This window comes from Armigeres subalbatus, chromosome 1 (genome assembly GCF_024139115.2).
Source record: "Armigeres subalbatus isolate Guangzhou_Male chromosome 1, GZ_Asu_2, whole genome shotgun sequence".
Taxonomy (NCBI): Eukaryota; Metazoa; Arthropoda; class Insecta; order Diptera; family Culicidae; genus Armigeres; species Armigeres subalbatus.
The window spans coordinates 233,635,601-233,662,002 of record NC_085139.1 but is presented as its reverse complement, the minus strand read 5'-3'; the positions used below and the strand labels follow the sequence as shown (position 1 = coordinate 233,662,002).

General features: G+C 41.1%; 3 protein-coding genes across 4 annotated transcripts in view; 1 reads left to right on the top strand and 2 right to left on the bottom strand.

Moving 5' to 3' along the window:
* Positions 1-118: 118 nt before the first annotated feature.
* On the top strand, positions 119-7,251 carry LOC134205885 (uncharacterized). 2 transcript variants are annotated; one of them, XM_062681550.1, is made up of 4 exons: positions 119-303; positions 381-1,037; positions 1,405-2,477; positions 6,764-7,251. In XM_062681550.1, the coding sequence occupies exons 1-4, from the start codon at positions 244-246 to the stop codon at positions 7,125-7,127; spliced, it is 2,154 nt and encodes a 717-aa protein (XP_062537534.1). In that variant the 5' UTR covers positions 119-243; the 3' UTR covers positions 7,128-7,251. The 2 variants fall into 2 exon arrangements, with proteins under 2 accessions (XP_062537534.1, XP_062537535.1); XM_062681551.1 differs by having other exon boundaries at positions 6,772-6,910.
* A 39-nt stretch (positions 7,252-7,290) lies between these two features.
* LOC134205886 (trichohyalin-like) lies at positions 7,291-22,330 on the bottom strand. Its single transcript, XM_062681552.1, has 2 exons — positions 21,629-22,330; positions 7,291-8,683 (listed from the first exon to the last, which is right to left on the bottom strand). Exons 1-2 carry the CDS (start codon positions 22,002-22,004, stop codon positions 7,314-7,316), a joined length of 1,746 nt encoding a protein of 581 aa, XP_062537536.1. The 5' UTR covers positions 22,005-22,330; the 3' UTR covers positions 7,291-7,313.
* A 102-nt stretch (positions 22,331-22,432) lies between these two features.
* Positions 22,433-26,402, bottom strand: part of LOC134205882 (sentrin-specific protease-like) — a 42,888-nt gene continuing 38,918 nt past the window's right edge. The window contains exon 6 of the mRNA XM_062681548.1: positions 22,433-23,539. Coding sequence (XP_062537532.1) covers positions 22,922-23,539 — 618 coding nt within the window. The 3' untranslated portion in view covers positions 22,433-22,921. The remainder of the gene's footprint in view (positions 23,540-26,402) is intronic.

Here is a 26,402-nt window from a genome sequence, read left to right as displayed (position 1 = left end):
AAAAACAGGAAAGTGTGTAAAACTTATTCTTTTTATGCGTCAAATTTTACTCCTTTTGTGGGTAGTCCCATTCTCCCGGAAAAGAGTGTATTTCTGCCCAAAAGAGCATACTTTCAGCTGTGCGTGTAAGTTAGCAAGATTTTTGAATTTATTCCTGTTTCATTACTGAATTCAATATAAAAAAAAAATGGATTTCTACTAAATACTTTAACATATTTGCATTCTCGAAGCTCGTGGTGGACAATGGCCTCCAGTTTCAGTTCTGTGTTCAAAATTAATGGTGTGCCGATACTTGCACCGGTGGTAAGAGAGAAATTATGTCATCTTTTCAAAAAGGCAATTAAATTTTTATTCATGTACCGAAAATAATCCATACACAGTTGACCGATGAAGTGCGGGAAGAGGTTGTACGCTACCGAGCTGCGGCAGTAGAGCTTGAACAAAAACTTCAGCGTTTGAGGATTGCTCGGAGTACGCCGGGAGGGACTGAACATTATGCTGCAAAAATAATCGAAAGAGAGCCACAACAAGAAGTAAATTCTCCACGGGAGTCAATGTCTGACGGTTCACTTCTTCGACGAGGTTCATTTACTTTGGACGCACCTAGCCCGGGTCTAGGAAAGTTACCGCTATCCATCGGCGTTGAGGAAATTAATGACAACCCTGGCGACGACGAGTCTCCCAAACCCAGAATGATTCGCTCCAATTCGTACACCCTGGACAGCCCGAGCCCGCTGCTGATGAAACATATGCACAATCAAAGTTTAAATATCAAATGTTCGTCGTCGATGGGAGAAATTGAAATCGGAGGTGTAAAGTCTCATGTGAAGAAACTAGATTTTGGAGGTGGCGGTGAGCAGATCAAGAGCAGTTCCAAAATCTCCAGCAGTGCCAAACCGAAGTGGGTGTCCACGAAAAAGGTCTCACCGAAACCGATGAGTCCAGTCAAAAAGCACAAAAGTCCTTATCAATCCTCGGGAAAACTAGTTGTTGGGTGCAAGAAGAAAGCTAAGCCCGTAAACACTCCTCCATCTAAGGTATGCTATTCTAGCCATCGTTTAAGTCCTTGCAACGGAAATAGTTAGTTTGGTTTTTTAAAGTATTGATCAATTCCGATAATTTAACCTTTGAAATTTATTTATCTTCTAAGGCCAATTTCATCACCTCCGCTCTTAAGCGATGCTTACTCATACGCTTAACACTCATTTAGGAACTAAGTGAAGGTGAAGAAATCGTCCTTTAAGATTTGGTTTTTTTTTTGTAGCCCGGTTACTGGCCATTAACAATCTTATTTTTACAATCCTCATACATACCTATCATCTATATTAGTATATATCTTTAAACCACTTTTAACCTTTAATACAAACATAGGGATTTTGCAAATTGCTATACTGACTGTTTCAGATTGTTGATAGTTGTAGTACTAAACAACGCGAGCGTTCTCAAGAAAGTCCCATCAAAAAACATCGAACACCACTAGAACAGACACCGTTAAGCGATTGCCAGCAACGCATACTGGACATGCAAGCCGAGCACGAACGACGAGTCAAGGAACTGCTCGGACGGCAGGAGGAAGAACAAAGAAAATTACAGGAAAGCTTCCGCCAACAGCAAGAAGAGCTAATGAAAATGCTGCCAATGCCGCTAATGAATCAAATTCACACATCAACTCCTCTGCTGACAAGCCCAGATGAGTCTGTTGTTGATCAGGAAGAGGCTGCCAAGCCATCGTTCAGATCGCTGAACATCAGTTCGAAGGATTTTGCCAATAACAACGAGTCCCAGTCCAGTATTGGACATCCATCTTCGACCCATACTTTCGTATCCTCCGATGCCAGCAGGACAAGTTTGGAATTTGAAAACTCCGACGATCTGTACCGTACTTGCGAAAACAATGCCGTCAGTGCTCGTTCATCGCTCGGTGATGCAAACGGCAATACTCAATTTAATGACGTCCGCAGCTATTTAGAAACCATCGGTCGATCTCTTCAGGACGATGACCTTAAACAACTGTCTATTTTGGACACGATCGAAAAACCGTCGAATAAACAGACTCTCATCCGTCACAACGCTGCTAGTTTAATCAACGCCTATGCCCGAGGCTATCTCACTCGGAGGCTCTTCCAAACGGAGCATGTGCAGAAAATGGTGCAGGTGATCCGCGACACATTGCTCTTCGTATTGGACCTGCATCACGAGAAGCGACATCCCGTTCGAAGCCCGGCCGATCTTCAGCTCAAGCGTACTCTGTTGCAGCAGCTTACGTCGGCATGTTACCAACTGCACGGCGTGTTCTTCGAAACAAGTGCCAAAGAACGCATGGCGATCATACGACGGGATCGGGAAACAATGCGCCGTAAGCTGGAGAATCGTCCTCACACCGCTAGCTCGGTGGGATCTGGGCGATCGGCGGCTAGCAGCAGGACTGCTTCCAAAGGTCGTGGGAATGCCTACCGGAAACTGCAGATGTGCTCTTTGTAAGTATGATTAACTTCTAATTCTCGGTTATGCATTGCAGGAAAGTAGAGGCTATCCTTAAAGTTGGAATAAATTATTAATCAGTATTTTATTAGGAATTTACTGTTTAGACTTGTTCTGCATTATATTTAGTAGAATAGATATATCTTTGTAGTAGAGGAAAAATAATTGTTATACTCTCATAATAACCAAAACCACAGACCAAATAAACTAACACTGCTTAATAGACTGGCCCAGCTTAGTATGGGGAGAAAAAAATGTTGTCGAATTCCACGGGGCACCCCCCAGGATTGTGTCTTTTGGTGAGAAAATCAATCTCTGAAAATTTCAGCTCAATCGGTTGTTGCATAAGCTGGCGCAATTGATTTGAAGTTTGTATGGAGATTTCAGCCAAAATATATAGGAAAATACACCTCCGTCACTAATTCGATCTGAAAATTGTTTCTGATCGTTCGATTCAGCTCAGAATTACAAAAAAGGCACTGGGTATGTTACAGAACAATTTCACAGAACATTGTACTATGATTAAATGAACTTTTACTTAGCTTTCGGCTGATGTATTGAGAGCTGGATAGTGCAATTTTGGATTTATTGATCGAATCGCATCAGCCGAAAACTATATAAAAGTTCATTTAATCATCATACAATGTTCTGTGAAATTGTTCTGTTACATACCAACTGCTCTTTTTGCGATTCTGAGCTCAATCGAACGATCAGAAACAATTTTCAGATCGAATTAGTGACGGAGGTGTATTTTCCTATATATTTTGGCTGAAATCTCCATACAAACTTCAAATCAATTGCGCCAGCTTATGCAACAACCGATTGAGCTGAAATTTTCAGAGATTGATTTTCTCACCAAAAGACACAATCCTGGGGGGTGCCCCGTGGAATTCGACTACAATTTGTTTCCTGGGCCAGTCTACTGCTTAATCATTGTAGGCATGGGGTAAGTGTATCGATTTTGGTCACCTTTGTGCCTAATTTGACCAACCCTGACAAATGCATATTTTCCTAAAACTATAGATCAGTTTCAACATACGAAAAAGCATAAGGGATAAATCTCCTATTTGAGCTAATAAAACCCTCGAAAATTTGTTTTTTTTTCTTAGTTATGTAAGAAACTGGCCAAATTAGGAACATGGCCCAAACTGGTACAGTTCTTCTTCTTCTTATTGGGCATTACTGGTACATTTACCCTACTCATATTACTTTATCTTGTTCTAAATGTATCTTTTTGGGAAAAACAATGAAAAAATATATTGAGTAATTTTTTTCACTGATAGAAATAAGTTCTTTATTCACATTCAATTTTCCTAAGCACTTTTTCTATAATAAATCTGGTTTAGTATTTTGACGTGCCTCCTCAAAGATGGGTAGATTCTTTGTTTTCAAGTTTTAAAATTGTGTTTTACCTCATTACGGTATTCAAATAGTTGACCTATTCGAGCGTTTGATTGAAAATCTTACATTCATTTGCCAATTCGGGAAATGGACTAAGCTTAACAGTGCCTTCTATGTTTTGGGATGTCAATAATATTGCCGTAAAAATGGGCCGTAAAATGGAGTGACGTATAGAGAAGCGCCGTAAAAGAGGTTTTCTGAGTATATATGCAGAAGTAGACGAGATTGTATGTCATACCCCAGAAACCCATTGCCCAGAAAGTGATTCCCCAGAAATTAATTCCCCTGAATGCACTACTCCCCAGAAAACCATTCCCCAGAATACCACAATCCCCAGAAAGACATTCCCCAGAATGCCCCTATCCCCCGAAAGACATTTCCCAGAATGCCTCCATCCCCCGAAAGACATCCCCCAGAATGTCCTAATCCCCAGAATACCATACCCCAGAATGCACCATTTCCTAGCTCAAACTAAATACTTCGTAATTGCTTCATCCCGGGCAAATGCGTACTTTTAAAGAAGGAGTCATCTGCTCTTTTGCATTATCCCGGGCAAATGCGTACTTTTAAAGAAGGAGTCATCTACTAATTTGTCTTATTCCAGGTAAATACTACTTCTAAAAATGAAAATCATATATTCTTACGACCCATTGCATTTCATACTCTTTTCAACGATTATGCCAAACGGCTTTATGCCAAACGGCATTATGCCATATGGGCTTCCCCCAATATGAACAACGAGTATAATGGATTATATGCTCCTTCGTATTATATGTGAGCCCTAACAAACATATCAAATGAGCTCCATTCCGGGCAAATGCGTGCTTTAAAATAAGGCAGCATATGTCATTTTGCCTTATTCCGTGCAAATGCGTACTTCAATTTAAGTATTTTTGCATAGAAATATAGTATCTAGTATTTTGAATTTATAGAAATGACAGCGAAAAACATAGTTTCTTAGACTGATACCTTTTTCTGCGGAACGGGTCATTCTGGGTTTTTGGTTTCTGGGGTATGGGTCATTCGGCTTTTTTTTTTGGGGATGGGTCATTCTGCGGATTCTTTTTCGGGAAAATGGTGCATTCTGGGGAATATCATTCTGGAGAATTGGTCGTTCTGGGAAATGTAATTCTGGGAAATACCATTCTGGGGAACTGATTCTGGGGATTGGTATTCTGGGCATTGACATACAACCGTAGAGGTTGTAGGTCAATGCCCAGAATACCAATCCCCAGAATCAGTTCCCCAGAATGGTATTTCCCAGAATTCCATTTACCAGAACGACCAATTCTCTAGAATGATATTCCCCAGAATGTACTATTTCCCCGAAAAGAAATCCCCAGACTGACCCATTCCCCAGAAACCAAACACCCAGAATGATTCGTTCCCCAGACAAAAGTCTCAGTCTAACAAACTCTGTCTTTCGCTGTCATTTCTATAAATTATAAATACCAGATACTATATTTCTATTCAAATATACTTATATTGAAGCACGCATTTGCCCGGAATAAGGCAAAACGACATATGCTGTATTCTTTTGAAGCACGCATTTGCCCGAAATGGAGCCCATTTGATTTGTTTGTTAAGGTTCACATATAATACGAAGGAGCAGATAATTCATTATGTTCATTGTTCATATTGGGGGAAGACCATATGGCATAAAACCGTTTGGCATAACGACTTAAATGTCTAAAGGCCGTTTGACATAATTTGTTGGGTACCTCGAGGTCATTTGGCATAATGAACATTTGGCATAATCGTTGAAAAAAGTATCAAATGCAATGGGTCATAAGAATATATGATTTCCATTCTTAGAAGTAGATGACTCCTTCTTTAAAAGTATGCGTTTGCCCGGAAAAAAGGCAAACGAGTAAATGACTCATTTTTTTTAAAGTACGCATTTGCCCGGGATAATGCAAAAGAGTAGATAACTCCTTCTTTAAAAGTATACATTCGCCCGGAATAAGGCAAATAGTAGATGACTCCTTCTCTAAAAGTACGCATTTGCCCGGGATGAAGCAAAAGAGTAGATTACTCCTTCTTTAAAAGTATGCATTTACCCTAAAAAAGGCAAAAGAGTAGATGACTTCTTTAAAAGCATGCATTTGCCCTGAAAAGGGCAAAAGAGTAAATGACCGTTTCAAAAGTACGCCTTTTTCCGAAAGAAGGCAGAAGACTAGATGATCCATTTATTAAAAGATCGCAAAAGTCGAAATGTATATGATTTCTTTTCAACGCATACGAACCGAATAAGATAAATGACCTGATGATTCCATCTTTTAAAGCTCACGATTTCTCCTTATAACGAGGAAGCATGCACGCATTTGATTGGAAGAAATCCTAGAGTTTTTATGAATTTTTCAATTTGTATGCCAAATTGTCATTATACCAAATGGTCGTTATGCTAAATGTCCCTAAAATCATTATGACTATTTTTCTTGTCAAACGATCGTTATGTCAAATGGTCTTTATGCCGAATGTCATTATGCCAAACGCACTTATACCAAACGGACTTATGCCAAACGGCATTATGTCAAACGAGTATTTAGTATATATTTAGTATTAATACGAACTTTTTTTAGTGGTATTTAGTCAAATCTAGAAAATGGTGCATTCTGGGGTATGGTATGCTGGGGAATGTCTTTCGGGGGATGGGGGCATTCTGGGAAATGTCTTTCTGGGGATTGTGGTATTCTGGGGAATGGCTTTCTGGGGAATAGTGCATTCAGGGGAATTAATTTCTGGGGAATCACTTTCTGGGCAATGGGTTTCTGGGGTATGACATACAATCCTAACACAGCACTTTTCTATTTCACATACTATCTCTGCTTGCGCTTGGTGTATGGCAAACCTCTGTTGGAACAATTGTTCTAACATCAAGACATTCAGTAAATATTGAAGGGGGACCCGCCACCGCAGAGGATGCTGGCAACTTTGACACCAATGGAACAGTAAACGATGATGATCCTCTTACTTGCAAACAAAATGCACATGTCGTTACGAGGATCAACAGTACTCCTTCCAGCAGAAGCTCTCTAGGATCATCACCCCGTGAGACCCCGTCGCCTACTCTATCGGCCACGGTCGTTTCTCGATTAGTGCATCAGATGAAGCAAGCCATTGTGCCGCAGCAACAACAACACTGCCAACTGACCAGTAGGCTCCGTCCCAAGACCTCGGAAGCGGACTTGTACAGTGCCACGGCCTATCTCCGACGTACTCCATGGGATCAAAAATATTGCTAAGAATTTCTTTTATTTGTTAAGTCAGCGTTAATTCTAAATACTAGATTTTATTTTGATGTAAATTTAAATATAATTGTGCCTCGAATATCAGACTTCAACAATTATTGGTATTTCATAAGATCCACGAGAATGTGTAACAATTCATACTTAGGTTTTGAAGATTCCTATCGCACCCCTAGTGACAAACTACGTTTGACGACCATTTTTGTACGGATTCATGGTTTTAAGCTGTTCGGGATCATAGCGAATGTGGATTGGGGGCATTGCCGGTGTCATTTCGATTATGGCCGGATCAGACATGCATTGCATCTGTTGTTGCTCTGCAGCTTTGTTATTTATTGGAACACGCGAAACCAAATGCCTAGGTACAAAGTTCTTTTCCTTGAAGTCGAAATAGTGCTCATGTTTATAATTCTCTACCGTTTTCAGCAATGGTAGAACTGGTCTGTTCTTCGCTTTAGCATCCGATATTAGCTCATCTGCATATTTCAAGAAATGGTTGTTCTCCTTCTCGGCACTATTTCGCATGTACTCAAGTTCCGCATATGTGTCAGCTTCCTTCTTTTCGCGCGCCTCGATTTCATCGGCTTGATCAAGTAGCAATTTGCGCTGGGCATGGGTCTTGAATGTTTTATCTGTGACCTTACGCCGATCGAAGCCGAACGTCACGTCAACATTCTTCAAACGTTCGGCCATTTCTTTCCGTTCCAGAATTGCTTTCTCCTGCTCTTTCTTCTTTTGCCACTGCATTTCTTCCAAGTGCGCCTTGATACGTGCTGCTTTAACCTGCTTCCTTTTTTCCACCGCCTCGCGCTCTATTTCATCAGCCTTAGAATTTTTCTCATTTATTGCTTTCTCCCGGTTGCATTTTTCCTCTGCTAACATTCGTTTCTCTCGTTCAATAGAATTCTGAAGCAGATGCGAATTGTCGCGAAACTTATGCTTATTGACATGAATCTCCTTTCGTTTCTCTGCAATAGCCCTTTGACCATCGTTGTAGATTTGATTCACAGTTTCCTCGATATTTGCCTCCCGTTTTAAACGCTGTTCGCGCTCTTGTGCCATTTTCATAGCCTCCAGTGCATGTCGTCTTCTCGTCTCTTTCTTCCACTCCAGCATTTTCTTCTCGTGCTCCATATCCCGCCGAATCTCTTCCTGCAGCGCTTGATGTTGCTTCTGCTCTTGCTGTAGCATCACGTCTCGTATTTGTTTCATCTCCGCACGGTCGTATTCAATTTTCTCCTTCAGTTCCTTCTTGTAATAATCGAATCGTTTGCGGTCATCAATGTGGCGTTCTGCCTGCGATTTCATCCATCGGTTAGCTTGAGCAATATCCTGACAGTCTAACTGTTGGCGGCGGGCTTCATGTTGTGTTTCCTGTTCAACACGAAACTGTCGTTGGAACTCACGTGCTTTCAAAACTTCACAAAATTTAGCCGCACTCTCCAGCACGCGAGGACCTTCCTTTTCTTTCTGGATCATCTCTTCTGCCTTCTGTATCAGTTCTTTTCGCTTGATCTCGTCTGCCGCTTTTAGCTCGCGATAGTGTTTCTCATCTGGAAGTTAAATCAAGAGATTCAAATTAATAGCGCTGTTGTGTAAATTGTGTAAAAAAATCTTCAATTCACGATTTATATCTCAAAAAAAGTATACCCAATGTTAAGGGCTGTCCATACTGATCAAAACCAAGGATGCTATCGATCATATTCATAGGCTTAATTCAAAAAGGGTTGTATGGTGGACTTCTAGTGCGAAGGTTTTTTCACATCTCTGTCTAACAGTTCGATCTTTGAATTTCACTAATAACAGACCTGTACTGCCAATGATCGCATATTTGTAACACTCGCATTTTTGTTCATTTTGTAAAAAGCCTGTGAATCGTTCTGGAAGCTCAATTCATTACATCTAATCCCACAACAGTAAAATAGGCTTTACCATCTTGCTTACTGTCGTGAATCGCATATCAGTCCCATCTTTGCTGGGTTTCCTATTCGTATGGGACAAATATGCGATTCACGGCAGCTTATCTGTGGTAAATTGGAAATGATTGAGTTTGTGGGGAGGATTGACAAACGATTTACAAAATCAACCAAAATGCAAATGATACAAATATGCGATCATGGGCAGCATATCGCTAGTAACAGTAACTTATACTAAATGATTGAAATTTTGTTATCATTTAGGCTGTGAACCATTCCAACGATTCATTTAACTTTTAGTTAAAACTGGACAGCTCGATGGTTATTATAATAACCCTGTTCCATAGCATGGTTAGATTTGACAGTTCGATAGTTAAACTTTGTTCGCGAGAAAATTGGCGCCAAAAACATTTCGCTTCAAATAACTATCAATCTGTCAACAAAAAAATTTAACCACGATGGGAAAATAAAAAAGATATTTTAGTTACTAGATAAAGATTGTCGCTTCGGTTCCCTTTGTTCTGCTGTCCGGAACATGTTGGGTACCAAGCTGTCAAATCGTATGGATTTTCCTTCTTTGACATTTAGCTCCCCTATCCTCGCTAGCAAAAGATGTTCCGGACAGCGACAATCTTTATCTAGTAACTAAAATATCTTTTATTTCCCCCCACAACCATATCTTTTGTGCTTGGTTTCCTCCCCTATCCTCGCCAGCAAAAGATGTTCCGGACAGCGACGACAGCGACAATCTTTATCTAGTAACTAAAATATCTTTTTTTTCCTCTTACAACCACATCTTTTGTGCTTGGTTTCCTCATCACGCTGTTGTAAACATGTCAGAATATGCACCCAAGAAGCCATGAGTCTAGCCAACGACAATGATAAGTTAGAGTTCTTTCTCAAAATCAACACGCGCAACACAGTCATCGTTGTCTACCTGCCAGCTATTTAAGAAGAGTTATGGCCCGTTTACATATGAGCTAGTTCTAGCGGACAATGCACTTGTAGCCGGCACGGAGCGATCCGTTCATAAAAGCGCGTGGCTTAAGCGCCACTCCATTAAGGAGACCACGGCCCAATTTATTTTGCCCGGATGAGACTCTCTCAAGGCGAGTCCATTTAAATTTTCCCGATACGGATTTATGGATCGGTCCAGCCAGCAACAACGGAACGTGCCAAATTGGGTCCACCCTATCTTCCATCCATACTTTACAGTCACATCACACACTCAAAGAATCGGTGAGAGCCCACAAGAACCTAATACACTCTAAGCTTGAGTACCGCTCTCATCATCGGCGGACTATCTCCTCTCACCAACAACCATCAATGAGTTGGAAGCAACATAACACACCACAGTCAAACTCGCAAAGAGGACGGGACTCGACACTAACAAACAATATCGCGTTGTGACGTTAAACACAATCAATTAACTAATTGGCTAGGGAGACACATTGAAACATTTTATTTACTAACAACTGAAACATTTATTGTCTTAATACTAACAGGGGCACATGTTTGTTCGGGGTTTGTGTTCTGTTCGTTTTAGTGTTTGTGTTCATTCATAATTTCTGTCTCCTATAGACTTATGCAGGAGTTCATCGAATTCACTCACCCTACGGATTTTGACATTTGAGCGGGTCGTTTTCTCGAACAAAAGTTCATTTTGCGTTCATTATGCGACCCGCTCAAACGTCATAATTTCTTGGGGGAGTTCATTTTGCGTTAGTCTATCTTGTGTGCGGTTTCTCTTCCCTAGCTCTCTCTTTCGTTTGTGCTCGTGCTCTATGCTGTGTCTTAATGTGACGTCACTCTTAAACGCAGCGCAGCTGCTGACTAGTCTGCGCTCCTGCTACTTGATGTTATTTTTGGTGGTGGCGAAAACGGCTCACGCACGCATGTTTCACGGGTCCGTGATGGCGGACCCAAGCGGTCGTCGGTGGATTGCGACTCGCGAAAATTGTTTCAGCTTCTATTAGCACATTAGATGGCTCTTCAGTCTAAGACTGGCACAAAAAACGTTTCCTCCGCGGCGCCCTCCTCGGACGCCGCACTCCAATCAATAAAAGGGTTTGATGACTCACCGGTTTGTTTGGGCTTACTGACCCAGTCGATGACCTGCTGGTGGGGTCGACGCTCCCGGCTTGTTGACGCCGGCGATGACGCTTCTTAATGAAGCTGACGAGACGTGATCGCGATGGCGGTTGCTAGCCGGCGGTTTTACGGACCGGCTGGTGGATCTCGTCCACGTGGAAGTCCCCTGGCCTTCCCTCGGACCGATATGGCGACGGATCGGTCCGCTTCTAGCAGGTGACGATCGCCAGGAATATTTCGTCCGTCGGGGAGAAATGTCGCGCTGGGGTACGATGTGATTGCTGCGGGTGGGAAAATACACGCCAATCTTTCTCTTTATAATTGTTTCCTACTACCGCACACAATCTTGCAACGCACACTTAATCTTGGCCTATTATGCACAACGAAACATTACTAAACCAACGCGGACACTTCCAACTTATTGGATGATCACGGACGAAATGATCGAGCCCGTGAATCTTCAGATCAAGGAAGGTGGGCTCGGACTCAACCGGAAATACGTCATTTCCCGACTCCCTTCGTGTATGATCGTGACCTTATTGGTACGATGGACAATCCGACACGAAAGTTGTGCTGCTTTCCCTCTCCCATCTTATCCGAAAAACAAATGGCCTCGACCTAGGAGAGGATGGCTAATTCAAGACAAAATTTTCAAAAAGACTTATCTGCTTTTGTAAACAAAGATTCAAACGACGAATTGGCGAATCTGATAGCTCTCCGACGCAAACCAACACCATCAACAGGTAGCGGAAACCTTCATCTACCTATTGATGGTGTTGGTTTGCGTGGGAGAGCTATCAGATTCGTCAAATCGTCGTTTGAATCTTTGTTTACAAAAGCAGATAAGTCGTTTTGAAAATTTTGTCTTGAATTGGTTAGTGCCCGTTTGCCTACGTCGAGGGACAATTATGTACATTTTATTGGCGATTGAAAGATGCAAATTCTTACAATCTACCTTATACACCAAAGCTATTTACAAATTTATTCACAATTTTCCTGACTGCTACACACTATCCGACAAAACTAGCGCGATATTAGCACAATGTAAACAGGAATTGTCATCTGCTAATAGTGTTTACATTATGCTAATTTCGCGCTAGTATTGTCGGACAGTGGATTGTCCGCTAGAACTAGCGTATATGTAAACGGGCCATTAGTGTCATTCAAGAAAAGTGCCTAAGCGCACTGCTCTTGGAGGCGCGGGTAACCCCTCCAAGCAGCTTTTGCAGAGCAACGTGTTCTCGCCGTTGCCGCTTGATGACGCCGGCAATACGCCGAAAAAGAGATAAAAGCAGCAATCGCAGCTGCCGCAGGGGCAAACTGAGCGGGTGTAGAAGTGACCGCCTGTTTTCGTTAAGGGCGATCCACCGGATTTGCGGCCGAAAATCCGCCAGTTCATTGCAAAGGGCCTCAAGTGCACGTTCCGGCTTTGCAGTGAGGGAGTCAAGGTGATGCATGCCAATCCAGATCATCACAAATCTATCGTGGAGTTCCTACAGGTCTACAAGTATGAGTTTTACATTCATGAACTCACCGGTACGAAGCCGCTCAAGGCTTTGCTGCGAGGGCTCCTTGATATGAAGGAGGAAGAGCTTATCGCCGAGCTAGAAGGTAGTGGCCTCAAACCTGTCGCCGTCCACAAAATCGCTCGCCAAGACAGGGCGAGAAAATACCGAGACCAGCTTCACCTGGTCCATCTGGAACATTCACCACCTTCAAGGATTTGAAGCTGGTCGGAGTGATAAATTACACCGTCATCGGCTGGGAGCGACACCGGCCCGTGCATCGTGACGTAACACAGTGCATCAAATGTTACAACTTCGGGCATGGCACCCGAAATTGCCATATGGTCGCACGATGCAACAAGTGTGGCGAACTGCACCCGACGGATGAGTGCGACAAGATGGAGGTGGCGAAAAGCATCGGGCCACTACGAAAGGCTGTCAGAAACGCGCGGAGTTCCTGGAAATCCGAAGGAAAGCATCCAACAAAGCCCATCCGAAGAGGAACCGTGTTTCAGTGATCGACGAGATGAACCTTCCTGCTATCACGGCTCCCCGACGAGCGGTACCAGTACATCCACCGTTGCGGCCGCACAAGCGACTGGCTACAGCAACAGCATCGATTCAAGCCCCAGCACCACCAGCTCCATCCTCCAGCGAATGGCCCCCGCTTCCTCCTCCTGGATTCCGTAGGCAGCTGGAGAATCAAACTGGCCCGCCGGAAGAATCTGCTCCGCTCTACACCCCGGAGCAACTGATGCCCATCTTCTCCCGGCTCGCCACTCGGCTGCGTGGTTGCGAAACCCTATTCGACCAGGTCTTCACTCTTGGCATGTTCATCATTGAAAATGGATGCTAGGGTGGGCTTGGTCAACTGGAACGCTTGCTCGCAAAAGAGCAAAACAATTGACCTGAAGGATTACCTTGAGGAGAAGGAAATAGACGTGGCGTTAATCACTGAAACGCACCTAAAACCGGAGTCTGCTCCCAAGTTTCCATCGGCTGCCCTTCGGAGGGACATCGTCTAGCTTACGCGGAGGCAAGGCCAGTATATCATTGCCGGCGACCTAAATGCCAAACATCAAGCCTGGGGCAACATTCGCGGCATTCGAAACGGCACCATCTGGAGCAACGACATGGAGGAAGGCCACTACACGATCTTGAGCCCGGATTCCCCCACTAGGCTGAGTCGGTCCGGTTTCCACGCAACCCTCGACCTCTACATAACAAACATGAACGACCACGTCTCGCAGCCGGTCGTCTACCAGGAGCTCAGCTCGGATCACTATCCGGTGGTGGCGGAAGTGGGCTCCTCGGTCAATCGGCACCAGCAGTTACGGCGAAATTACCATCGCGTGAACTGGCAGCGGTTCCAGCAATGCGTCGACAACACCATCGATTACGAGGTGCGTCCGGAAACGCCGGAAAGTATCGACCGCCAGCTGTGCGCCATCGAAAAGGCAATCTCGGTGGCCAGAGAGCAGCATGTCCCGACGGCTCGGCAGGTAAGCAACTCCTTAAACATCGATACACTCACCAAAGATTTGATTCGATTGCGGAATGTCACTCGCAGGCAGTTCCAGCGTACTGGACTGCCTGAGATTAAGGCACGCTGCAATCAAATCACAAAAATTATCAAGGTCAGAATGGTGGATCTCAAAAATAACGCCTTTTTGAATAAGATCCGCACTCTCCCAGATTATGCTAAGCCGTTCTGGAAATGACCAAAATACTAAAATCTAAGCCTCGGCCCATTCGACCTTTGATCCCACACTAGACAATAATGGCTCTAAGGATCGCTTGATAACTCCTGCAGAGAAGGTCGCTGAAATAGGTCGTCACTTCGTCAGCTCATACAATCTTGGGCAGAACATCGTCAGTCCACACGAAGCAGCCGTCAACGAGCATGCTAACAACATCCATTTGATTCCCAACGACTTCTCGGAAGAGTTGGAGATCTCAGCTGGCGAACTGACGGCCTACATCAAATCTTCGAAGAACATGAAGGCCCCAGGCTTCGACAGCATCCTGAATCTCGAGCTCAAACACATGAGTGCCCCGTTCTTTGAGCACCTCTCGCTGATCTTTAATCAGTGTCTCCGGCTCAGCTACTTCCCATCGACCTGGAGTCAGCGAAAGTCATCCCCATCCGGATGCCTGGGAAGGATCCTTCCTCCCCCAAAAGTTATCGACCCATCAGCCTTCTCTCAGGGTTATCCAAGCTATTTGAAAAAGCTATTCATTATCGGTTACTAGAGTCTGCCGAAAATCTTAACATCTTGTTTGAGGAACAGTTTGGTTTCCGACGCGGTCGGTCAACTGTACACCAACTGACTCGAGTTACCAACGTCCTCAGACGGAACAAGTTTATCTCAAAAACATCCGCCATGGCCTTACTCGATGTCAAGAAGGCATTTGATGGCATGATGGCCTGGTGTACAAACTACAACGCTACAATCTTCCCAGCTACCTGGTGAAAATCATCAACAATTACCTGTCGGCAAGAACATTCCGGGTCTCAATCAGCGAAGCGAGTTCCAATGCGCAAAACATCGTCGCAGGCGTCCCCCAGGGCAGTATCCTCGGGCCCCTGCTTTCCAATCTGTTCACCTCCGACATGCCAGAACCTCAAGAAAGCGGCATTCTGTCTCTGTTCGCAGATGACACCTCCATCGTCTACAACGGTAGAGTAATCAGAGCGCTAATGGCAAAACTCCAACGAGGCCTGGATGCCCTGACAGAGTACCTCACCAGCTGGAAGATCTGTATCAACGCGGCGAATACCCAGGTCATCATTTTCCCCCACTCTAAATCTCCCAAATATGATCCGCCTGGGGACTGTAAAATCATCCTCAATGCCACGACTGTGGAATGGGCCAATGATTCCGACTACCTTGGCTTGACCCTCGACAGCAAGCTTATTTTCAGGCAACAGGTTGACAAGATGGTGACGAAGTGTAACGTTTTGTTGAAACTACTGTACCCTTTGATCAACCATCGGTCGTCATTGTCCTTGAAAAATAAGCTTGCTGTCTACAAGCAAATCATCCTCCCTGTGATCGAATACGGCATGCCGGTCTGGGAGAGCTGCACTAAAACCCACCACCTCAAACTTCAACGGATCCAAAACTAAGTCCTGAGGATGATCCTCAACACCCCTCCCAGGACAAGAACATCCGAGGTCCACCGTCTGGCCGGGATAAAAACCTTACATTAACGCTTTGGTGAGTGTAAAGAAAATTTTAGGGTCCGTTGCTTGCATTCGGATCAGGCTCCAATTAGGGCGCTAGTTCCAATCTAGGTTATTAAATTTCTACTGTAAATATTAGTGTATATAGTGTGTATAGTTAGGTTATCAATTTTTCAAAATGAACTAATGCCTGCAATAGGCTTCCATGTCATATTAGAAATATTTCAAATTACTTCCTTTTCAAAATTAATTTAAAAAAACAAACAAGGGTGAAGGGCCGTGTGCCCAAACACTTACAATGTACATTAGTTTAAAATCAAACCAAATAAATAAACATACATTTGAAAAAAAAAATGAATTTGATTTTTGTTCATTCAGTTTCATAATTTTGTACAGTCCACATCGAAGAAGAAAAATATAGCCTATGTGATAAACAACCGCCTTTCAATCCACTAGAGGCAGCTAGAAAACAACCTTTTTCAAGGCTTCAATTAAGCCATAAATTTTGGTCGAGCTAACGGTCGTGTCCCGGCGTTCCTTCAACCGAGGGTTCTGGCCATCATCCCGGCATACTTCACCCGGAAGGATTCACTGCCCAGCCCAGTTCGTACCCAAACAGATGCAGTAATTTTGTATGAAGGTTTACTGGCGGGACTCTGAATAGAGTAGAAACCTCTGCACCAGGCCTTTGATGATACCGTGGCATAATTCCGTTTGAAGCAGTTTACCAGCATGAACATGTCGTCCAGGAAGACGCTGTTGCAACTGAATCAGCGGGAATTACGTTCATAAATAGTCAGAGAGGATTCAACTAATAACGGAGTTAGAGCGCTAGTTGCAGTAACTTAAACTAAATGATTGGAATTTTGTTATCATTTAGTCTAAATTACTGGAACTATAGCTATAACTCCGTTACTAGTGGAATTCAAACAACGAACCATTAGGCAGAGTTGTAGAAAAACCTTTGCACTAGAAGTCCACCATACAACATATTTTGAAATTCAGCTTCTGGAATTTGTTATTGACAATCTACTAAAAAATCGAACGCAAATTACTGAATGTTCTGAAAACTCATATGTGAATATGTACGTTATGTGGAAGATATTGATTTGGAAAATGTATTGGAGGTAACCACTTTCCCTTCGATGGGACTCGAACCCATGACCCTACAGTACGCTAGACTGGTGCTTTAACCAACTAAGCTACGAAGGACCTCCGTCGGCCTTCGCAACCTAGCGGCTACAGAACGAGCTCGAGATTCCCAAATTGGACGCATAGTCAAATCACTCGCAATCCATTTCTCAAGCCAATACTTCCACATGTGTATTGTACACGTCCACATTAGAGGAGCGTGAGTATTTAGAATGTCTGGCGGCTATACACATTCTTCATCAGCAACGGTACTGATCAAGTGAGGTTGTGTAAGCTATGCCAGTCGGTCGTCAAGCTCAGACCCGACCGCATTGCGTAGGCAAGAGCACGCAACTCAAGTTCAGTTCAATCAAAGGTAATTGCCTATTTCCGGGGATTAAACCACCCGACTTGGACGTTAATTTACAATGTTATGAAAACTCATATGTGAATATGTACGTTATGTGGAAGATATTGATTTGGAAAATGTATTGGAGGTAACCACTTTCCCTTCGATGGGACTCGAACCCATGACCCTACAGTACGCTAGACTGGTGCTTTAACCAACTAAGCTACGAAGGACCTCCGTCGGCCTTCGCAACCTAGCGGCTACTGAACGAGCTCGAGATTCCCAAATTGGACGCATAGTCAAATCACTCGCAATCCATTTCTCAAGCCAATACTTCCACATGTGTATTGTACACGTCCACATGGGTGGTTTAATCCCCGGAAATAGGCAATTACCTTTGATTGAACTGAACTTGAGTTGCGTGCTCTTGCCTACGCAATGCGGTCGGGTCTGAGCTTGACGACCGACTGGCATAGCTTACACAACCTCACTTGATCAGTACCGTTGCTGATGAAGAATGTGTATAGCCGCCAGACATTCTAAATACTCACGCTCCTCTAATGTGGACGTGTACAATACACATGTGGAAGTATTGGCTTGAGAAATGGATTGCGAGTGATTTGACTATGCGTCCAATTTGGGAATCTCGAGCTCGTTCAGTAGCCGCTAGGTTGCGAAGGCCGACGGAGGTCCTTCATAGCTTAGTTGGTTAAAGCACCAGTCTAGCGTACTGTAGGGTCATGGGTTCGAGTCCCATCGAAGGGAAAGTGGTTACCTCCAATACATTTTCCAAATCAATATCTTCCACATAACGTACATATTCACATATGAGTTTTCATAACATTGTAAATTAACGTCCAAGTCGGGTGGTTTAATCCCCGGAAATAGGCAATTACCTTTGATTGAACTACTGAATGTTCGTTAACATCCTTGGTCGTCCATTAAGACACTGTTGAACTGGCTCAAAAGATATTATATTTAGAACTTTAATAGATATACGTGTACGATGAGCAAAATGCATCACTAAACACTGTAGCTACACCTCAAACGACACGAAAACGGCATTAGCTTAGCCATTTTTCAATGTAGACTCGTCTACTGAAATCCTAAGTGGATTGTTTGAAGCACTGATGATTCCAGGTTTGACTAAAATTTTTTTTCAATATAATTATCGTTTTCATGAAATATATAAACAGAAAATGTGTTCTTATAAAAAAAACCTCTATTAAAATTATTTTTTCACCTAACCCACATTGATGAACATGAACTATACGATTTCCTTTACCCACTTGCCCACTGTACCTTATTGATTCAACAAATTCGGCATTATTCGGCCGAATATCGCGATTTACTATTCGGTGAAACGAATATTCGGCAAAATAAAAATTTAACCATTATTCGGCACGAATATTATCATAAATTTATATTCTATTTTACATTAATCTAAGTTTATATTTCATAACATATGTTCTACAAATATTCTCATTCTCATTGACGTTTTGTCAAAATCTAATGATTATAAAACGAGATTTTTTCAACAGTTTTTTCCTATTGTTATTTTTTTAAACAATTTGGTATTATTTTGTGAGAAGCAAAGAAAGTGGCAGATATAGGGTATGATGGGGCAAGATGGGTCGCCTAAGGCGAACCCTGAATATCTCAAAACAGAAACATTTTATTTCAACTTTTCAACATGGATCTATAAAAATAGCTCATAATCTGTAAGCCAGGGGTATGAAATAACAAAAACTCCACTTTTTGTTCCATTTCGAGTCATTAAAGTAGAAATCTATTTTTCTGTCAATCAAAATATGGCGGGGTAAGATGGGTCAAACAGCGGGGCAAAATGGGTCACCTTTAAATACTGCAATTCATATTGTTTTTATTCCCAATATTGAATTACACACAGATAGATAGCTTTATTGCCAATGATTATTTTGAATAAAAAATAATGTTTAAGCCTTGGATGAAGAAATGGCTCTACATTTAAAAATGTCTGAAGATTCTTATGAAAACAAGCCGTCTAAGAGTAGCTTTCTTGAAAACAAAAAATAGACATTTTCAATAAACAAATTAACATCATTATGTCAAAAGTAACCTTAAAATGATTAAACCAGCAATGGAAAATATGTTTTGAATACGAACTATGCCCTTCAGTATGTGCTGACCCATCTTGCCCCATTTGTAAGTTCACGTTAGAATGACTAATTTTCGATAAAATTTATTTATTTCAACGCAGTTAGTATATCATCACCTACATTACTTATAATACGTTCATTATGTCACTAAAAAAATTTAAATTTCACATTGCTCGACGAGATTACACGTTTTATAGAAAGTGTGTTTCACATAAGAAACAATGCTGAAAATTTTTTTTACCTTGTTATACTCTACCAAAATTTTTTTTTTTTTTTTCGAGAGTTGACCAGCTGTAGTCTTAATAGACTGGTATCTCGGCTGGGCTCTCCATGTGATACACAATACTAGCAGACGACTCAAGCTATGTTGCTCACTAGGTCACTGCGGCCTGGGTTTGTATTGTGATCATACCGATACATTATTCTTTCTATCTACAGTCTGTCAATTATAAACCGAACAAATAATGGAAGCTCAACATGTACATAGATGTTTTCTGAATAAGTAGTTAACATGTAAATTTAATTATTAGTTACTTGGAGCCGACATTCAATACCTAATAGTAGTCTATGTTGACAACGGGTGGTACTGTTGCCATTTCCAAGTAACAATTTCGAATAAAGATGTAATGATATCATTCTGGTAGGGTAGTTTCAAAATAGATTAATTTAAGTACTATTGTAATAAATGGACACATTGAAGAGCTTCCCTTATTTTAACACGGTTGAGTATCGGATGTTTGTCAATACGTCGTCGAATTAATTGTATCCTATCAGTCACAGTAATGTCATATGTTAAAGTTTCAGTAGTCTAATAGTGATCATTATACAAAATTTCTGTCCAGTTGTTCCGTAATTGCTTTTTTGGTCAAGTTCTATTCCCTTTTCTAATATTCAAACCTTTATTATTTATTAAAATAATGAGGTCTAAAATTCAGTTATTCAGATTCAGGGTATACAATATTCAACGCATCATATGGTCTATCCTCATTTCCGTAAGTGGTCAAGTTATTAGTCTTGTAGCAATAATAGTGGTACTAGTTATTCTCTATCTTGTGAGTGCAATGGTCTCAATTAACTATTCTAAACCGAACTCTGTCTCTTATCTTTCTGTCCACCGATGGTCATGTATTTATTTTCGTTTTTTATTATTTATTTGATATCTTTAAATTTCAGTCATTTATTTTATTATAAGGTAAAGGTCAGCGAATTTGTCTTAATACGAGAAACACTAAGTCATGTCCCCTATATATCCGCTAATTTTTCTAACTAACCTAATAGAAGGAAGAGAGAAACAGTTTTTTTTGCGTTGATGCATGCAGCTAGAGAGACTAAAATAAAAAGATTATCGAGAAGATATAATAGATACATTCACTATCTCCAATGCCAAATTAGTAAATCTACAAATTCTACTTTTCACTACTAAAATTCTACTTCAGCTATACGGGTACAAAATGAATTATTGTTAGCTACTACTACAAGTATAAATAGATGTATGCTATTTGGATAAGCGTTTGTTTCAGGGTCTTGTTAGTATTAGAGTTATGTTAGTTAGACCCTACTGAGCCCTGCCGGCACCTCCAAATTTACCAATAGGCAGTTGTTGTTAGATCGTGCGACACTAACCATTAGTTAACTTGGAGGCATGGTACCTCAAGTGTTTGGTATAACTGTTGACCTTATTTAAGTAAGATGTGATAAAAGTTTCTCTACGGAGCTTATTTTCAAACCATTACCATTAAAATAACGATATTCTTGTGAAAGAGATATAAAAAATGGAAAAATATCCTAATTTATTTAATTTAGTGTTGAACTTAACCTTTGTTTGAAAAAAAGCACTCTATTAAACAACAAAAATAAAAATAAAATAAAAATCTTTTTAAGACACTTGAAATATCAACGTCAAGCCCCTTATCCATGGACAGGGTGTTATACTCTACCAAAATAAAATTTTATCATCAAATCGAGTGATAATAAAGTAGCACCAAATTATTCCTCCTACAAAGTTATAATCTCCACATTAAAATGTACACGATGCTCAAAAATGGCCCTGACCCATCTTACCCCGTGACCCATCTTGCCCCGCCTAACCCTATCATTAGATATCTCTTACCCCAATTGTCGTACATAGCAAGTGTCTGACCCAACACCGTTTTACTTAATTCAATTTTAATCACTACTAACCTTCCTCTTTTCTCTCGCGCTGTTTCTGCAACTGCTCGGCTTCCTTCTTCTCGCGAATGTTCTGCACCGTGTTATCCCACTTTTTAGTCATAGCTTGCGACTCCTTCTTCAGATACTGCTTGTACTCAGCTTCTCGCTGGGCCAATGTTTTGCCTTCCTCATCTACCACGGCCGTTTGCGGTCGAACCGGTGACGTCCCGCTGGCTGTCGCCAACAGCTGGTTCCATTTTTCAGCCGATATGACCACCGCCTTGTGTTGGCGTGCGCGCGGAGTGTCTCGGCCGGCTACCGACGATATTAGCGATGACGAGGATGACAAGGACATGCTCGGCCGTCGGGACTGCGGTTCCACCGTTTGGTACAGTTCTTTGATCATGGCACGAAGGTATATGGATTTTCGAGCTGTGATTTTCAATTTCGACGTCCCTCTGCTGCAGGAATGAAATCCAAAAGTGCACCCCAACACGCGTCTGGCGAAAATTCGAAAGGATGATTTCAAGACGACGCTTGCTACGATCCTATCAAAGATTTGTTTAAAACAACAGTTCCCCCGTTTTCGTTGCCATGGTAACGGACGTTCAGGTGCGGCACGTTGTTGGCGTGATATTTACAAAACGGTTGCTGCTGCCGCATTCGATTAGAAACTGTTTAGGTGAGGGATGAAGATAGTGAAATGTGGTGTTTCCGTCCATCAACAGATTGCGAATTGCTGCTTTGACCGTAGATTAGGTGGTATTAATACGACCTTCGGCAGTACCTAGTTTAAATTTGAATTTCGGATAACTGAAAAACAACGGGTTTGAGTTTAATTTCGTTGAAATTAATTTCAAATATACATTTATTTCGTCACGCACAATTTTGCTCTCTCGTACTAAACGTTCCAAATCCATCCTAGCACTTGTTTGATGTTTTCCTGTTATTTCGATTGGCCCACCTGCGTGGTTATAACTGATCGCCATTCTTGTGGCCCTCGGGCGAAACAAAATCACAATTATATTGAATATTTCAAATATTTCAGTTCGGAACATTTTATAAAGATTTTCTCCATTAGTAAAATGTGAAGAAAAGTGCGACACAAACGAGGATCCGCTGCAGTAAATTGGAACAGTATTTCGTGAATGTTTTTCTAAAACAAAACTGATTTTATGTTCTTTTTTGGAAAACTATTATAAATTAAGCTTACGATCTACAATCATATCGATTTGATTCATATTACCGGCAATTTTCTGTGTTGCTGTTTATTCTACAAACAAACCGGAGCGGTCCACCACTGCCACTCACTTTTGCTATCTTTTAGGTGATCAATCGCCCTTGCGAAATTTCGTACACCATTTTTTGACGGAAGTAGGGCATTTGAGCCTGGGAGAACCCTATCTCCCGGTTCCGTGCTTCGTGTTCCGCGAACATACAACTAAACACCCCACAGTCACTGCCATTCATTTGCCGTGGGCATTCGCGCATATTTTCCTTCACAAAGCCACTGGTATCGAAGGGTTGTTTCCGCTTGTCCAGTGATTCGTCTCGGAGATACTGCTCCAGTGCATTAAGGACCGCATTGTTGGGCGTACCCATCGAGTCGTAGTACCGAATCGCCTGGTTTCGCAAATCTATAATGGCCATGCACCAATGCACTCGGCCCACGTGAACCGGCACTGGAATGATGTCATACGTAAAGATGTCCACCTTGCGGGTCCACCGTTTCAGGCTCCCATGGCCGGCCGATAGCAGCTTCGGGATGAAGAACGTGTTCATAGCGTACACACGGGGAAGACGATCGTCAGTGCGCTGCTCGCTGCGTTCAATCAACAGGTTCATATAGAAGTTTATAACTTCGTCGTTCAGCCAGTTGTCTCCGATCAGCGTGGCCAGATCGTTGCGAGTAATGCTGATGTTGAACTTGTTGATGATAACCTGTTCAATAAAATAATAAGCGTTAGAAAAACTTGAAAAATGATAGGCCGGACAAACTTTTTTTTTTGTGTCCCTCCAAATTTCAATATTTTATTATTTGAGGAGTGATATTCAAAATTTAATTGAAAAATAAGCGAATAATTTTGAGGGTGTTTGTGACTTAAATCAGTTATACTAAAAAAAAACAAAATTACATATATGCCTCGAACAGTAAAAATTATGACCATATACCTATTATACTGCTGGTGCACGCATAATTGTTCCATGTTCAGTGTCAAATTCTCAAATATCAAGCACCATTCCGGTGAAAACACCGCAAAGAATCCCACACCCACTAGACCCATAGCTTAGAGAATCGTTTATAATTTGCATTCTTGCAGGATTTGTACATGTTCTTTTTTGTAGAATACATTGAATTGACTTTCATCGCTTAAAACAATAGAATGAACACATAAAAGTATACATCGATTGAGTTTTGTTGACGCCTTACCGGGCGAATTCATTTTTAGGCGAATAAGGGAAGCGATGCGATTCTGCCCGAAAAAAAAAACCACATGTGGGGTAATTTGCAACACTCGCTTAGAGTTCAAGTTTACCGGCAAAAACTTCAAATATTTCCAGTAATTGTTTCAGAACAAAGTCGTGTAACAAATAAGGGACCATGCCATTTAAAAATAAGCACACCGCATAACATTGAAATTAATCAACATTCCGCTCGAACAATCACCGGAAAGTAGGGTAGATGTTCCAGAACTGGCCATGTTCCGGTATTGGCCACACAAAGCACATAATTTAATACATCTAGTAAAATTGGCATTTTTTTAACTTTTCGGAAAACCATTAAAAATATGAACATAAATCTTCATTTTGGTGAAAAAAAGTTAATAAAGATAATGCAAATTTTATTGAACAATGAAGTTTTTTGCCGAGTAGTACTAGCTACCAGGGCATTACTATAATTTTTGTACTAGGAAGTCATATTTTGTTACGAGAGTAGATATAATATTTTTCATGCTTATGCTACTCCACCAAGGTCAGTGTGCAATTTAATGGAGGAATTTTAAGTTAAACACTTGTTTGATCAATTTAAATTAGCACAAATTGTTGTTTTCTGCATTTAAAAATTATGTAAAATATCGCAGCATGCACCTGTTTTGGCCACCCCTAAACGCGCTCTGCTTTTTGACAATTCCTAATTTTCGCCATCCGCGTGACATTATTATCATTTTGTTAACAGCAGTTTTTCTCAAATTATTTCAAATTATGAAGGCAAAATGGTTCAGGATAACGAGGTACGTATACTTTTAATCATATTTTGTGTATGTTTTTGTTTATTGCCTCTTTATCCTAGCAAAAAAAATCCGAAACATTGTCGTCATAAAGTCCCTCCTGGCATGCGCACAGTGAAGAAGCAATCAGAAAGTGTCTAGACCTCTCGACGAAATCGTAAAGGGCTTTTCTGTAAAATCCAACTTTGATAAATACGAAATCTCTACTATTCGATACCGATTGAGCAGCAAATGGCAAAAAACAACCAAACATGGACCACCCAGTGTTCTCTCTAAGGAAGAAGAAGATAAAATTGGTTGATTTCCAGCGTGGTTTCCCCGTACAGCGCCGTTTCCTGCTCCTCAAAGTCCAAGAGTTTTTGTCTGCTAATCCCAGGAAAACTCCATTTAAAAAAATATTCCACTGATAAATATTCTAGCGATGTTATTATTATTGTTTGCCAATTCTATTATTCTGGTTCTAGGCCGGAAATGGTTCAACTCATTTATGCGACGACATCCTACATTGTCTCTCCGAACACCAGAGGAAGTATCATCTGTTAGTGCTCGTGTAAACGAAAAAGATATTCGGAATTGGTTTAAGGAAGTCTATCAGTGGCTGGACCGCCATGGAATGAGTGATATCCTAATTGACTCATCCCGTGTGTTTAACGGAGATATGCTTTTGATACTTTCATTTGCAATATCAAATTTTGGTGACCCTGTGGTCGAGTTAATAGTAATCACCAGAGCATGAAATATTCACTTTCATGAAGCACATTCACTCCGACTTTTGACATTCGTGTTTTGATTATTCAAAACATAGAATGACTTACTCAGTTTACTTCTTCATAAAGTCATTCAATTGATTACAACTGAGTATGGTAACTGCGCGCGAAAAAAACAAAATTAGCCTTGATTACATTGACATTTGGCGCTAAAAATGCCCCTCAATTGAACGTCGGGATTAGATCTATGCGTGTATTTATTTAAATCATCAAACATGTGTTCAGTTTTACGATTATTTAATAATTTGTGATATTCAAATAAATACTCACTGACCCATATTCATTCTAAAAATTGACGGTGCATAGTCGAATATGAATATGAATCGAATAGAAGTGAAGTGATAAAGAAGGCCGATGGACTTCATAAAAAATAATTGAATATTTGAAGCTCTGGTAATCACATTAAAAGTTGAGAACTAAATGTTGTATCTAAATAAACAAAATGATAACAATTTTTGATATCACGGAATACAAAAATAAACTTATTTTGATATTGGGTATATTTTCTACGGTTTACATAATAAGTTTTCATTATGCAAATGACTATATAGAGCATAAACAAAAAAAATATCTCAATTTGATATTGTTTTGATTCGTGATATCAAAATACTGATATCTTATTTAGTTACTCGTTTGATCGAACACATATTATGCGATATTGCCTCAAATATGTTTTCATGCGGTTTATAGAATACGGACTCTATTTATTATTCTCAGTTATCAAAATAATATCAAAATATGATATTTGCTAAAGTACTCTGCAATTCTATATCAAAATATGTTATACATAGTTATGATATCAAAAAC